This window comes from Globicephala melas, chromosome 13, assembly GCF_963455315.2.
Source record: "Globicephala melas chromosome 13, mGloMel1.2, whole genome shotgun sequence".
Taxonomy (NCBI): domain Eukaryota; kingdom Metazoa; phylum Chordata; class Mammalia; order Artiodactyla; family Delphinidae; genus Globicephala; species Globicephala melas.
Window position 1 is genome coordinate 82,961,558 of NC_083326.1, and position 16,051 is coordinate 82,977,608.

Sequence of the window (16,051 nt, forward strand, 5' to 3'; positions counted from 1 at the left end):
CTGGGGGGTCCCCCATGGCAAGTGGAACCGCTTTGCTGGGGAAACTCCAAGGACTTTGGAGAACAGGAATGTCCAACACAGAGGCTGCAGATGGACGTTCCACAGGCTGAAGACTAGAGATGTGTTACATTTACCCTTACTTTTGTAAAAATAATTGAGCCAATCTATAAAAAGCAGTCAATCTCACATTAAAATCGGAAATTCCCAACCTCTCTGGAAACATCTGAAGATCTGCTAACTCAAGGCCACCTTCCTGCATGACCCCAGAGGGCTGGAGCCGAGTCCCAGGCAACCCCTTGAAGCGGGCGTGAGCTCTCCCATTTGCCACGGTCCCCACCAGCCCCCGTTGTCACCAGCTACTGCACCGAGCCTCGGTTACCATTTATCCTCAAGTTTGCACCATATTCTACTTCTAACGGAACAGGTTTTCTCTGCACCATGTCAAAAGTGGAAAAGAGAAACCAAGATATTGTCTGACTTTTCTTACACCTGGTTGGCTTCACTTGCCTATGATATCTACCTGGTTCCTAGAGGCGCTTTGTTTTGTTTTACATCTTTATTGGAGTATAATTGCTTTACAATGGTGTGTTAGTTTCTGCTTTATAACAAAGTGAATCAGTTATACATATACATATGTTCCCATATCTCTTCCCTCTGCGTCTCCCTCCCTCCCACCCTCCCTATCCCACCCCTCTAGGTGATCACCCTAGAGGCACTTATGTTCGAGAACTCAAGTCTAATGTTTGACCTGCAGCCTTTGCTGCCATGTCAACATACCTTCCCCAACCCATGCCCTTAAATCTTCACTCTCACGGGTGTTCTGTGGTTGGGGTCAAACACACACACTAATTCTTGGGTGTGAATCCTGGTTCTACCCCTTACTAGCTGGGTGGTCTTGGCCAAGTCACTTAACTGCTCTGTGCCTCAGTTTCTCCAGCTGTAAAGTGGGCATGACATTGTACCTACCTTTCAAGGGTTTTATGAGGATTAGGTGACGTAGCCCATGCAAAGCATGTAGACCTGTGCCTGGAACAGAACAAAAGAGGCAGAGAAAATTTCAGGGGGTGACAAGTGCTGTGATTAACAGATCAAGGTGACTAGGGGAAACCCCACATTCAGTACTTGTTGCAGAGGAGGGGACATGTGAGCTGAAAGAGGAATGAGAAGGAACCAGCTGGGAACCGAGGGGAAGGAACAGTGTGTCAGGCAGAAGGAACAGTCAGTGTAAAGTTTCAGAGGCAAGAATGAGCTTGGCCTGCTCAAGGACCAGAAGGAAGAAGGGCAGTGTGGCTGGAGCAGAGCAACTGAGGGTCAAATTTAAGGCTGAAAGGCAGGCAGAGGCCTTGCAGCCACGGGACGCCGGGGGAGGGTTCTCAGCAGCCAGAGGCCAGAATCTGACGACGAAGGGCCGAGTGAACCTGGCAGCCGCAGGCCGGTCCAGCCCGGAGCCTCTACTTCCAGTTCCACGATCCCCATCGCAACCAGCCTGACCCAAGCCTGGCTGTCCTTGCCCTCCGAGCATCGAATCCCCCCACCCCAAAACAAACAGGAAGTATTGAGGTGGCCCTGGGCCAGGTCAGTGGCCCCCGGGTAGTGGCAGAGCAAGGGATGCAAAGCCACTCGGATGAAAGGCTGCAGGGTCCCCCCGCAAGAGAGATCCACGTCAGCTCCCTGGAACCTGTGAGTGTGACCTTACTTGGAAAAAGGGTCTTTGCAGATGTGATTCAGAATCTCAAGATGAGATCATTCTGGATTAGCCACATGGGCTCAAAATCCAACGACAAATGTCCTTATAAGAGAAAGGCAGAGGGAGATTTAAGACGCACAGGGAAGAAGCCCATGTGAAGACGGAGGCAGAGACGGGAGGGATGCGGCCACAAGCAAGAAATACCTGGAGCCACCAGAAGCTGGAAGAGGCCAGGAAGGAACCTCCCCTAGAGCCTTCGGAGGGAGCGCGGCCCTGCCGACACCTCGATGTCAGACTTCCTGCCTCCGGAACTGGGAGAGGATACGTTTCTGTTGTTTTAAGGCACCCAGTTTGTGGTCATTTGTTCTAGCGGCCCCAGGAAACCAATACTCCTCCTCCAAGCCCCCGCCCCAGGCAGGAGGTTCAAACTCTCCTTCCATCCTTGTAGCACATCCCCCTTTCCAGGTGAAAACACTGAGGCCCAGAGAGGGGGACGATAAACGGGGAAGCCCCTTACAGCTGTCTCAACTTTCCTCCTGCCTGAACTGAACTCACCTATGTATCTTGTTGGGTTTTTCACAGCATTTTAAAATTTGTATTTATTTTTATTACGGAATGGTAAGCACAGAGAGTCCAGATAACGCCCCGCAACTTTTTCGTTCCCTACTCTTGGGGGCTTAGCTGTGGGGTCTTGGCGGTGTGGCATAGGGATAATTAACCTCTCTGAGCTTCGGATTCCTCAACTTTAAAATGGGGGAGAGGGACTTCCCTGGTGGTCCAGTGGTTAGGACTCCGTGCTTCCACTGCAGGGGGTACGGGTTCGATGCCCGGTCGGGGAACAAAGGTCCTGCATGCCACACGACACAGCCTAAATAAATAAATAAATAAAAATTTTCAAAGGGGGAGAGAACTGGTTGTTGTGAGGATTAAATGAGAATGGATGATAAGCACCTGGTGTCTCTCCGATTCCACCTGAAACCCCAGCCTGGGCCCAAGCAGGTTCTTGCTGTGGGACCCAGTTCTCAGTTTCATGATGGCTTCTTCAGGTGGGGAGCCAGAGGGTCCTGGATAAATGAGATGCTCCAGGCAGGCCCAAGCCCCTGAGGGCAAGCAGGGGACCCAGCTGGCAACAGTCTGGGTCTCAGGCCTTGGTTTAATTGGCAGGAAAACGGGTACACGGCAGACATGGAGCTGGTATATGCAGTGTGACTGTACCAGTAGTTAAAATATTGAAATACTTCTCTACCAGTTGGTAAAAGCCACTGCCCAGCCCCCCTCCCGGGACCCCAGACTCCCACACAATCCAGCAAGTAAGAAGCACCACCAGGAGGTCTTCCTGTGTCCCGTCCTAAGCCTCTCTTCTGATTGAGCTGTTCTGCTGCGTAATATTTCTTGGCGCCATGGGCTGGTGGGCGTGGGGCGCCCTGTCCCTGATGGAAAAAAACAGGTGGCGTTTGCTGGGTCTCGGCTTTCCCGGGAGGTACAGAAGCCCCAGGGATTTAGAGGAGACAGGTCTCTGTTATCCCGCACAAGCCCCATGGAGGCAGACAGACAGACATGGATGTCTGCGCTGGGGTCCTGGGGACGTGAAGGGGCTCCTGGACACTGGGTGGAGGCCCTAGACCACTCAAAGTCTCCCCACAACTACACCAGGCAGGGCCGGGGGAGAGTTAGTGCATGGAGAAACCTAACCAGGTGATGAGGCAGACGGCCCAGGAAGAGGTCAGAAGTCAGGGGTCAGAGGTAGTGTACTTTATTAACCGGGTTCTCCCAACATCTTGCAACCCCGCTACAAAGCCAGACCTGGGCTTTGCCAGTGTCCCGTCCACTGGACAGGGAAGAGAACGCGACTCGCAAACGTCCAAAGGGCCTCAGAAGAGCAGAGCGGCAGGGTGGATGGGGGAAGGGGCCGCCAGCCATGGGACGGGCAGGGGGAGGGGCTAGCGCTGGGCGCTGGGCCAGGGACACCCTGAGGCTCCGCCAGGCCTGGCCAGCCCCTCACTCTCCCACTTAAGGTCCGTAGTGGTTCACAGTGAGACTGGCTTAGATTTGGGAGGGCGGAAGGGGTGAGGGCAGGCAGGTGCCTTCCACTCCCCACCCACCCTTGGCCTGACTCACAGAGCTGGGAAGAGGGAGAGACAGGAAGTCCCCTCCCCATGTTCCCTCCCCCGCACCCCGGGACAGGGAAGCCCCTTCTCTCCAGGGGCAGAGGGTAGAGGCCTAGTTCTCCCTGACATCCCCCAGGCTCCTAGGAAGGGTCATTCACTCCCGGCTCAGAAGTCTCTAGAACTTGCCCATCATTGCTCCCAATTAGAAAAATGTTTTTGAAATCTAGGAGATTGGGGCCCATCAGAACCAAGCAGTAAAAAACCTGGTTAAGATCTTGGTTTAAAAAGGTAGCTCTACCTTCACTTAGAAACCTTGGGAGACCAGCTGGAGAGACCAGTGGTGTCTCCACTGCCCAGACTGGAGGGGGTCGTTCATGGCAGCAGGGGGCTGGTGGTGGCCCGGGGAACAGGGTGGGAACCGGGGGCGAGACGCAGGAAGCGGGGACACGTGGGACAGGGCAGCTGGCCCTCCAGTGCCGTGGACCTGGGCTCGGAGGGCAGCGGGGGCAGCCGGGGGGCCCCCGTGGGCACATCTGCCAGGTGGGCACTGGAGCCTCTGCCCCACCAGGAGAGGCAGGGCCCACGGTCAGGCCTTGTGACCGCCGTTGCCCGGCGGCTCCCTGTGGCCGGCTGTGCAGTCCGAGGCGGGCTCGAGCCCCAGCATCTGCCGCTGCACCAGCCTGGCGTAGAGGCCGCCCTGGGCCAGCAGCTGCTGGTGTGTGCCCTGCTGCACCACGCGGCCCTTGTCCAGCACCACGATGAGGTGCGCCCGCTCCACCGTGCTCAGCCGGTGTGCGATGATGAGCACCGTGTGCTTCTGCAGGTTGCCGTGGATGGCCTGCTGGATCTGTGGAAACAGGAGGGCGCCGGCTCACACGGGCGTCTCCGCCGCCACCCACTGCCCCGCCCGGTCCCGGCTGGGATCCCAGATCCACCGCGTCCTCTAGATGCTCAGCCTCTCTGAGGCTTCCTTACTTGTAAAGCAAGGGCTGGCACAGGACCTGCTTCCTGGCTTTTGTCCACGGGGGACGGAGCTCAGAGCCTGACACAGGGCAGCGCCCGGCGGATGACAGGGGGGCCCCGAGCATGGTCGTCTTCTCGTCTTCCTGCTCCTTCCCCTAGCCTTGGCCTTGGTTAACGGTCTCACCGTCAGCCCCGAAGCTCACGCTGACACAACCAGGCATCACCTGGTTCCTCATCCTTCCCTTAGCACTGGAATCCGACCCATCAGCAGGTCCTGTAGCTCCATCTCCCCGGTGTGTCTCTGTGCCATCTTTCCACCTCTGCCACCATTCCTTCTGACCTGCCCTGCTCCCATCCATTCCCCGCGTGGATTTAACATTTTTAATCAGTTCTTGTTGAACTCATGCCCCAAGCCCTCCAAGAGCTTCTCGTCCCATTTAGGATAAAATCCAAACTCCTGGGGGAGTTTTAGGGCCGTGAAACTATTCTGCATAACATGACATTCTGCATTTGTCAAAACCCGTAGAATGCGCAACACAAACAGTGACCCCTCATATGAACTGTGGTCTTGAGTTAGAAATAATGCATTAATGCCAGCTTGTCAACTGGAACCAAGGTACCGCTAATGCAAGATGTTAATAACAGGCGACATTGTTCGTGGTGCGGGGAGGGGGATATATGGGAACTCTCTGTACTTTCTGCTTAATTTTCTTTAAACCTAAACCTGCTCTAAAAAAATAAAATAAAAATCTATTAATGGAAAACAATCCAAACTCCTTTCCAGGGCCTGAGGAGCTTGTGTCCCCCTATGACTCTGTCCTTGCCTCACCCCACCGCCAGCCACGCTGACCGTGGGGCTTGGCTGTGGACCTACTCTGGGACTTTGCCCCCACTGCCCCCTCTCCCTGGGACTCTCTTACCCAGCCCCCCTCTGGCTGTCTCCTTTCCTTTCTGGTCTCAGCTCAAGTGGGACCTGATGACCCTGGTTCTGTTGGCATGAACTGCAGGATTCTTGGCACGTGTGACCCCATCCAAATTCTGCACTAAGACGGCCACACTCCAGGGGGCTTCTGCAGCTCAAGGCCTTGTTGCTAGGATGACCCCAGCCCCTAAATGCCCAGTGCTGCCAGGAGAATTGACTTCTAGACATCACCTGATGGTGGGCCCCAGAGCTCCCTTTCTTAGAGCATTTTCCAAAAAGGGCTTATAATTGTAAAACCTTCCCCTGTCCCCTGGAGATATATATGCAGATCTCCTAAAACTCAGGAATGTTTTTCTCCGGGACCTGAATGCCATCTCATTGTAATCATGGGAAGGAAAGGGCCCCTGTCTCCCAGTCTCGGTAGAGGACAACCACTGCTGGCCAGCAGCCATGTGGACAGATCACACTTGCACTGCCCAGCCCTTTGTGCGTTTCTCCTGGTCCCCCACTCTTGCACCCTCCCTACACCCTCAATCTCTCTGTGAAAGGCTCTGTCACCACTGTCACCCCTGCACAGGAATGGGGCTCAGTTCTTTTCCCTACTGACAGTAGCTACTAATAAAATCTGTTTTCCCAGCTTTAACTAATGTCCAGCAGTGTTTCTCTTTGACAGTAGTGACCCTTCCCTCAATCTCTCTATCACATGACTGTTTCTTCTTTTGTTTTTTTTTTTGGCCGCACTGTGCGGCATCTGGGATCTTAGTTCCCCAACCAGGGATCGAACCCGCGTCCCCAGCCCTGGAAGCGCAGAGTCTTAACTGCTGGGCCGCCAGGGAAGTCCCCACATGACCGTTCCATTTTCTACATAGCACAGGCCCCAGGGTGAACTCATGCTTATCTCCTTGTTATCTGTCTCCCCCTCTGGACTGGAAACACCTTGGGGGCAGGGGCCCATGTAACCCCTGGTGCCTAGAACAGCGCCTGGTGCCCGGGAGGCGCACATTAAATACCTGTGTAGTAAATGATTCATGGAGGGACTGAGGTAGCTGGTCCTCTTCAAATACACTATGGGGCCCTTCTTTCTTTACCAATGAAATGAGACTCAGGGGGTAAGAGACACACGCAAGCCATGAGCTGCAGAGCGGAGCTCCTGTCCACGTCCCACACCTCCTGACCCCTAACCTAATTCCATATAATTTCAATGACTCGAGCCAGAGGCTGGGCCAGGGTGGCCAGGCCCTGGGCCTCCTCTGCCCCCGCTCCCTGCCCTCAGCTCCGGGACAGCCCAGTCCAGGAAGCTGCTGGCCTGGGAGGGCCCCTGCAGCCGTCTGCTGGGGGAGGGAGGGCTCTGGCCGCCTGGAGCTGCTACTGCCCCAGCATCGCCCGTTACCCAGCGACTCACCAGGAACTCGCTCTCTGCATCCAGGGCGCTGGTGGCTTCGTCCAGGATGAGCACGGGTGGGTTCCGCACCAGAGCCCGGGCCATGGCCACCCGCTGCTTCTGGCCGCCCGACAGCTGGGCACCCTTCTCCCCCGTCTCTGCGTGGCAGAGACACAGGGGCAAGTGAGCGGGAGGTGAGGCCGGTGGCCCTGGGAAGCAGCAAGCAACCCCCGCCTCCGCCTTTCCCTGCTGCCACAGGAGCTCTGCTCCCCAGGAAAAGGTGGGGCTACAAGGGCCACAGGCTGGAAATCTCATGAAAGGATGCTCTTCCTCCCTGTTCGTAAGAGGCATGCAAGTTACAACTATGTGCAATTGGTACCAAGATACCAACTTTTACCTATTAATCTGGCAAAAATCCACATGTTTGATAGCACACTGTGCTGGTGTGGCCGAGGGGAAAGGGCACTCCCTCCTCTCCCTGAGGTACTGCTGGCGCGGGCCCTGTGCTGCCGTGCACACACCGCTGTGTCTATCCGGTTGTGCTGTACAAGTCTACAGAGCACAATTACAGAGGCACAACCCTTGGACCAGCAAACCCATCTCTGTGAATATTTCCTACAGATTCACCTTCTCATTCGCAGTGACTCACAGCACTGTTATTGCCAAAAAAAAAAAAAAAAAAAAACAAAGAAACAAACCACCAAATGTCCATCAACAGGAAACAGGAAATCAGTTATTTTTGAGTAAATAATTATAAAGTCACACAACAGAGTACTATGCAGTAGTTAAAAAAAGAGCAGCTTTCTAGGTATCTATATGGACAGGTCACTTAAAAAAACTGGGGGGCAGAATAGAATGTGCTGGGTTTTTCTCTGTAAAAGGGCGGGAGGGAATAAAAATACATATTCATACTTGCATAAAGAAACTCCAAAACGACATGTAAGAAAATAATGAAAGATGTTTGCGTGGGGGCAGGGGGGCCCTGGCAGTGAAGACCAGGATGAAATAAAACTTCGCATTGGCTATCGTTATGTCTATTTTTTTAGTTTTGAATTGTATGAATAGTCCCATTGCGAGAGTTAAAATTTTTAAATATGTTAAATAAAATCTATAAGGTAATATAGTGTTCAACTTATTAAATTAAAATATTTACTAATATAAAATTAAGTCACTATAATTAATGAATATAATACTTATATTATTTTTAAATAATAACATTTCAGGGACTTCCCTGGTGGCGCAGTGGTTAAGAATCCACCTGCCAATGCAGGGGACATGGGTTCGAGCCCTGGTCTGGGAAGATGCCACGTGCCGCGGAGCAACTAAGCCTGTGCGCCACAACTACTGAGCCCGTGTTCCACAACTACTGAGCCTGCGCTCTAGAGCCCATGCTCTGCAACAAGAGAAGCCACTGCAATGAGAAGCCCCCGCTCGTCACACTAGAGAAAGCCTGTGCGCAGCAACGAAAACCCAATGTGGCCAAAAAATTTTAAACTAAATAAATTAATTAATTTTAAAAAAGAAAAGAAAAAAGTGTCTTTTAAAAAAAATGACGTTTTGGAACTAAACAGAGGTGGCAGTTGTAAAGCACTGTGAATGTACTAAATGCTGCTGAATTGTTCACTTAAAATACAGTGGTTAAGTTTATGTTATGTGAGTTTCAGCTGGCAGAGGGCAGTGCATAACTCAGGGTTGCATCCCTGAGGGTGGACCTCCAGGCACGGTGGAGGTGATGCTCTGGGCTCTGTACCTGTATTGTAGCCATCCTGGAGTTCCATGATGAAGCCATGGGCATTTGCCTTCTGTGCGGCCTCCACCACCACCTCGAAGGGCACGGCGGGCAGGCCGTAGGAGATGTTGTCTGTGATGGAGCGCGCGAACAGCACTGGCTCCTGGCTCACCAGGGAGATCTGCGGAGGAGGAAGGATGGGCTGTGAGAGGCCTGGAACACGTCTATCCAGCTGTCACCAGGAACCTCGCGAGCCCTGGGCCTGAGTGACGCCGGGAGCCTTGGGTCTGAAATCTGATCAGGGCCCGCGGCCAGCAGCTGCATTCAGCTGCCTCTCTTCTTTCCGAACAGCAGAGTCCACTTTCTGCACAAGCTCTCAGCCTCCCTGACCAACAAACTGGGGCCCTGCTAAGCTTGCCGCTCTGGGCCCAGTCAAGCTCCCTGACCTCCAAGACGGAGCTTACTGGCTGCCCCTGACCTGGAAAGAAAGAGAGAAAGAGCGTGGAGTGTAACTCTGTGAGTCAGCCTGTCCCTGGCAGGAGGCAAGGGGGCACAGCAGACCCAGGCCACAAGGACCTCCCTGGATGGTGCCCCCTCCCTGTAAGAGAACAACTGAAAGGAGCTATTGTCTCATGGTCTCACTTTTAGGAATTTGTATGTAGTTGGAGGATATCATTGCAACACTGTAAATAGCAAAAAAGGAAAAAGAAAAAAACAAAACAATCTAGTTCTCCATAAACAGAGGACTGGTTAAATGATTACAGTGCACTCATAAAATCAAACTGTAATATATATATCATATTTCTATTTTTGTTTAAAAAAAGCATATGTGCCTTTATATATAGGTATGTTTATATAAAGGTAGGAAACACGTTGGAAAGGATATTGACTAAACTGCCAATGCCGGTTCCCGACACGGAGTGGAGTTCAAAAGGTGAGGTGGAGTCACCTCAGGTCTTTGTTATGAAATTCTCTGAATATATGGGAATATGGTTAGGTTGTTGAGTTTTACTGCTCTGGGTTTATGAAAATTAAAAATTTAAATTTATAGAGAAGGTATTCACAAAAGAGGAAATCCAAATAACCAATAAACATATGAAAAGGGACTTAATATCTTTAGTCACCAGGAAAATGCAAAAGACCTCTACACTGAACTACCTCTAAATACCAACTGGTACAGATTCAGGACTGGCAATATTAACAGTCTGAGAAAATTAAGTGTCTGAGTGTGTTAACTATTGCAAAGCCTGAACAGCTCTTTCTAGGAGCCACTTCCAGAACTCTGGTGGGCAGCAGCCTGGTGGGGGCAAACCTGGGACCACTTCTCCACCATCTGTCCCTGGTTATATACACATAGGTGGGAAGATTTCACAATCTGTGGCCTCCACCAGCATCTACAACTGGCCAGAAGTTCTGGAATCTCTGTGCCAACTCTCAGGCTCTCATATATCTTAATGTATGTAGACAACGTAAATAGTGTCTGCTTAATAGTTGGTGTTTCTTGTATAGTGTGCAGCCTGAACAACCGTCCAGGGCATCCCTGCTCTTATACCAGCAGAGGATCAGGTGTCGAGTCTACTTTTCTGAGAGTATTACTCAAAACTGTAAGGTCATGAATAGCCTCCTTTAAATACTGGAGATAACTTAAATGCGGAACAACCTGAACTCTCATCCACTGCTAGTGGGAATGTAATGTGTAAAAAAATAATAATAATAAAAAAAGTAAACCACCTTAATGGCAGTAACTACTAAAGGTGAGGCTCTGGGAGAACCTACCCACCCATGGGCACCGTGATATGGACTAAACTGTCCATATCGGTATTGCTGGTAATAGTAAAAAAACAGGAAACAACCGGAATATCCATCAAGAACAGAATGTATAAACGGACTGTGCCATGTTTACACAGTGGATTATCTTGCAGAAATGAAAATGAGTGAACTACAAACACAGCCTCAACCTGGAAACCTCACAAATAACACTGAGTGGAAGGAACAAGACACAAAGAATACACATGTTACGGTTCCAGCCAGACGGAGTTTAAAACTAGCAAAACACAGCTGCGCTGTTCCGGGAGGCGTAGAGATGGGAACAAAAGAAAAGCATGGAAATGACGATCGTGAGCGTCAGGCAAGACGTTGCTTCTTGTGGGGAGAGTGCTGGAATGTTCCAATTCTTGAAATGGTGATAATTCTTTGAAATGTACGTGTGTCTTGAGCCCTCTTTCCTGCACCTGTGTGCGTGCCCGTGGGAGAGAAGGTCAGACAAGGAAAGGGCGGAGGAGGGCAGCAAAGGCCCATGCACGTACCACTCGGTGCAAGTACTTGTGGTCATAGGCGCTGATGGGCTTCCCATCCAGCAGCACGCGACCCCCTTCCAGGGGGTAGAAGTTCTCCAGGATGTTGACGCAGGAGCTCTTGCCACTGCCCGACGGCCCCACGAGCGCTGTCACCTTTCCTGGGGACAGGCTGAAGGAGACATTCTGCAAGGAACACGCAGACACGGTGTGGGGCCCCTGGCTCATATGCTCTGGCCTCAGACGCAGGTGGGCACCCTTCCTAGCCTGCCCCACCACCGGCCCCCAGAATGCTCTCCTTTCTAGGATTGGGCAGCATTTTTATACTTGTCTCCTTTGCCTGGAATGTTCTTTCTGCAGAGAGCCATCGGCTGGCTCCTGCTCCTTGTTTAGGTCTCATATCAAATGTCACCTCCTCCGAGAAGCCCTCCTTGACTGCTAATACCATCTCTGCAGACTACCCCTGACTTATTGCCTTCCTAGCACTTCTCCAGGAATCCTTTTGTTAATATGATCTGTCTTCAGTGTTCCTGGCCTTTCAGGTCCCTGGCTGCACTGCCATGGCCTGGCCTGTAGGAGGTGCGCGAGAGATGGGATGAGGGAAAGGATGACTTCCGGGGGGTGGGGGGGGGCTTGGGTCTTCTCTCACCTGCAAGACTTGGGTGTGGGGCCGAGTGCGGTAGGTGAAGGTCACGTTCTCGAAGTCTACCCGGCCCTCCAGGTGGTCAGGGGCCAAGTTCCCATCATGCACCATGGTTGGCTGCCGGTCAATGAACTCAAACACCTTCTCCGCGGCGCCCACTCCTTGCATCAGGCCGCTGTAGACGGAGCCCACGGACTGCGGGGGGAGTAGACACACGTTCCTGACCCATCGACACACCGATCCTGGGACACCCCCGCCCCCGCCACGGTGCCAGAGAGCTGAAGGGAGTGAGGAGAGAGCAAGCACACAGCAGCAGTTCTGGGGGCGGGGTGCCCACGGGAGGCTGCTGGAGCCCCACCTGCTAGTACAGGAGATCATGACGACAATGAAAAAATGAGGACAGCAATAAAAAGTACTGGTGCCTTGTGTGTTATAGCTAAACCTCACCACCGTCCAGCAGAGTAGGTGTTATCACCCTCCAGAGGAGGAAACGGAAGCACAGAGAAGTTAAATGAACTAGGCAGAATGTGGCAGAACAGGAATCAGACCTTCCTCTTTCAGCTGTCACAGAATTTTTAAATTTCAATTTTAAAAATGGCCCTTAATTTATACTATACATCTCCTTGGGTAAAAATATACACAAGTATAAGTGTGAATAATGACTCATTTTACTGAGTACTTATATATGTTATGAGGTAGGTTCTATCATTATCTCCTTCCTGGTGATACGGAAACTGAGGCACAGAGAGCTCAAGTAACTTCCCCCAGGTCACACAGCCAGGAAGTGGCAGAGCCAGGATTCGAACCCAGGCACATCTGGCTCCCAAGTTCAGGCCCTTATGAGCTGTGACTGCGGGTCCTGGTTGATGAAATAGGGGTGATATTAGTACCATTGTCATGGTTCCGCGAAGACAGTGCTTAGCACATAGTAAACCCCCAACACACCACAGCTATGGCTATTATCATAATATCTGGATATAATTATTCCTATTGAGATACAAGTGCTTATACAAGTGTATAAGTTGTCCTTCTTGCTTCATCCCAGAGGTGGCCCCGGTTATCCGAGTACTGTGTCTTTCGAGTCCTTTCTCTGTGCTTTCACAAACACGTGCACATATGTAATTAAATCATTTTGAGATGCCAAAAAAACCCACAAATGGGATCAGACCATCCTTATGACTCGGGGATTAGCTTTTTCACTAAGAGCATGTCTTAGGGTTCTTTCCATGCCAGTGCACACAGCTCTACCTGATTTTTGTGGCTGCTGCCTAGTTTTCATAGCACAGATGGACTGTTTCTAGAATACAGATGTACTGTATTCACCCAATCGCTGGTTGACAGGCATCTAACTTTTCACCATTATAAACAGTGCCACACTGAACATCCTCGGACACACGTCTTTGCCCGCTAGTGTGGATGTTTCTGAAGCACGGATTCCGAGACGCTGATCCAAATGACACTGCATGGATGACTGTAGCTAACGCAAAGTACCGTCTGCAGCAGATGCTAACCCACCCCTCCCCTGCCGCATCTTTGAGCTTTATCGTTGCAGGACACAGAGGCTCAATCTTAATGCCGAGGGCTTTGTGGGGGGAGGGAGGCAGACCAGAGGAGCACTCCGGGCATCCTCCAGCAGTGACTGATGGCAGCTCCGGCACAAGCACGCCAGCTCCCTAGTCTCGGGACCTGCTGGTGGGGGCAGCCAAATTAAGACATAGTCTATTTAAAAAAAAAAAACCCACTCTGTTCTTTTTCCATGGAGTCACTCTTCAAAGTGGGTTAAAATAAAGTCAGACCATCTGCCTCTGAACTCGGTTCCCTTACAAACGTGGTGGGCAAGTCGTTTAACCACTCTGAGCCTCAGCTTCTTTTTCTGGGAAATGGGGACTGGAGTAGCACTGACCGTGCACAGTGTGCTCAGGAGAACCTTCTGAAATAATTGCTGTCGTTGCCACTTTGCTCCATAAATGGAGTTGCTGTCACTTGTATGTGTTACTCTCTTTATTTGTATTATTGGTATTGTCACATTCTTTAGAAAGAAATACCACCTCCCGTGAACCCTGGAGCACCCCCATTTAGATCCCTCTCCCTTCCCTCTCCCTTCTCCCCGGGGCCCCCCTCCCCCCGCCGGCCCCTCACCTCCATACAATCTCCCAGGACAAACTCGTAGATAATGAAGGAGATGAGATTGCCGCTGGTCATCTGCCCTGAGATGACGAGATGGCCCCCGTAGTAGAGGATACTGACCTGGACCACCAGCAGAGTGAGCTGGAGGGAAGAGGGAAAGGGGGATCTGGGTCATGGGGGCCTTGGCTCAGACCTTCCCCACAGCCTCTCTGTCCCCTGCCCTGCAGGGGAGGTGAGAGCAGCTGTGGGCGCCTCACTCACAGCCACAGACTGAAACTCCAGCCTGCAGCAGGGATGGCCTCCCACAAGCTGGGGCCCTTCTGTCACTCATGCCCTCCCCGCCCTCGCCATGGAGTTTTTCCCTGCAAAGGCCCCCAGCTGGAACAGGCCATGAGCCTGGCTGGGAACAAGGCTTTCTTTGTAAGGCCCTGGCACACATACACAGCGCCCAAGCGCCTCAGCGAGGCCAAACTGGAGCTATTAGTCTTCTCCTTATTGGGAAGAGCATGGTTCAGAGAGGCTGAGTCCACTGGCTAAGGTCACACAGCAAGCCAGGCAAAGCAGACGAGGTCTGTGTTTCCATGAAGGAGGGGCTGTGTCCAGGGTGTGCTTGCCTCCAGCCCCCTCTGGTGTCTGGGGGAGTGGTCTGCGAGAGGAGTGGGACCTGCGTACCCATGACAACCCACTGGGTCCCTATTTGCCCCTCCCCATCCCAAGCCAGCAATGCTGGGTCAGAACTAGATCAATGGCTGGGCCACAGTGCCTTTGCACAATCGGCAAGAGGCGCCCCTGCTGGTGGGCAGACTGCCAAGAGGCTTGGCTAGGTGAGCTGGATTTCAGGCCCTTCTTCTCCCTGGCTGGGCACTTTTGAGGGGTGGCCCACCCTGGGGGGACCCAGAAGGTCTTTATTCCCTGCTTTCCCTGTAGACCACCCTCTCTTTCCTCCCCCTAAATTCCAAACCCTCCTCATTCCTACCCCAGCTGTTCCCCAACAGCCCACCCCCAGATGTGGCCAGCACACAGTGACAGGACCCAAGTGCTTCTTCTCCAGGAGGGTCTATAACTCACCCCCAGGGAGTGAGCTGGACACTCTAATGGGGGCATGTGTGTGGTTGTGACAAAGGACCTGCAGGGAAGCCGGCCGAGGATGGGTCCCAGCTGGCCTCGGGGTGACTCCCCACCTTGGCAGGGACGCTTCCCTAGCTGGGAAAAGAAAGCTCCTACCCTGCCACCCCACGCCCAGGTGAGAGGGAGAGAGGAGGTGCCCTGCTTGAGGACATGCACTGAGAGGCTGAATTCCTTTCCAGAAAGATTCTCTGAGGACAAGCAGAAAGTTGGGACAAAGTCAAGTGTCACATCAGCATGCCTGGACCTGGGCTAATGTCCTGATCTAGGGGTCCCCCATCTTTGTGTGAGACCTGCCCGGGCCAGGGCACGTACCCCGCTGCCCCAGACGTAGTACATGTAGGCCGCAGCCTCCTTCCTGTTCAGCTTGTAGACCTGCTGCAGCTTCCGTGAGTACACCTCCGCCTCTTCCTCCTCGTTGGCAAAGCTCCGGACTGTCTTCATGGCGCTGATGGTCTCCTCAGCCGTGCTGCTGGCTCTGGCCAGGGCATTCTGGACCTCTTTGGAGAGCCTCTATGGGTGGGAAGCGCGACAAGAAGGAAGAGACCCCAAAACACACAGTCTCACCCTCTGCCTGAGCCCCCAGGCCTCTCTGGTGTTTTCTATCTTTAGCTGGTGCCAGCTCTGTGCAGGGAGTTCCAGGGGCAAGGGGATAAGACCCAGCTCCCCTCCTCCCCCATTCCCTTCTAGCTTGATTTGCTGAACTCAGACTCCAGCTGGGCTCTTAGGGTGAGCTCCTGAGGCTCTAGCTCCTGAGGCATGGGGGCGCTGATCACGAAGTCATCTCCAGTATTCAGAGGAGGTTATGCGTGACCATACAGTTTTGGGTAATCCTCTGAGAAAAAGAAGTCTCAATACCTGATTCTGTGCTGGCATAAGAGCAGGGATGCCCTGGATGGTTGTTCAGGTTGTACACTACACAAGAAACACTAACTATTAAGGAGGCACCATTTACGTCCAGCAACATATATTAAATTACGTGAGAGCCTGAGGGTTGGCACAGAGATTCCAGAACTCCTAGCCAAGTTCTAGATGCTGGTGGAGGCCACGGGCTATGAAATCTGCCCTCATC

At 52.4% G+C, this 16,051-nt stretch overlaps 1 protein-coding gene across 8 annotated transcripts in view; it reads right to left on the minus strand.

Annotated features, from left to right (window-relative positions):
• Positions 1-3,424: 3,424 nt before the first annotated feature.
• The window catches only part of ABCB9 (ATP binding cassette subfamily B member 9), a 41,436-nt gene continuing 28,809 nt past the window's right edge, over positions 3,425-16,051 (minus strand). For all 8 annotated transcript variants that reach the window (XM_060310482.2, XM_060310479.2, XM_060310480.2 and 5 more), the window contains 7 exons: positions 15,295-15,492; positions 13,867-13,995; positions 11,734-11,922; positions 11,097-11,270; positions 8,812-8,971; positions 7,083-7,219; positions 3,425-4,642 (listed from right to left, as the gene is read on the minus strand). In XM_060310482.2, the coding sequence (XP_060166465.1) occupies positions 4,382-4,642; positions 7,083-7,219; positions 8,812-8,971; positions 11,097-11,270; positions 11,734-11,922; positions 13,867-13,995; positions 15,295-15,492 (1,248 nt within the window). In that variant the 3' untranslated portion in view covers positions 3,425-4,381. The remainder of the gene's footprint in view (positions 4,643-7,082; positions 7,220-8,811; positions 8,972-11,096; positions 11,271-11,733; positions 11,923-13,866; positions 13,996-15,294; positions 15,493-16,051) is intronic.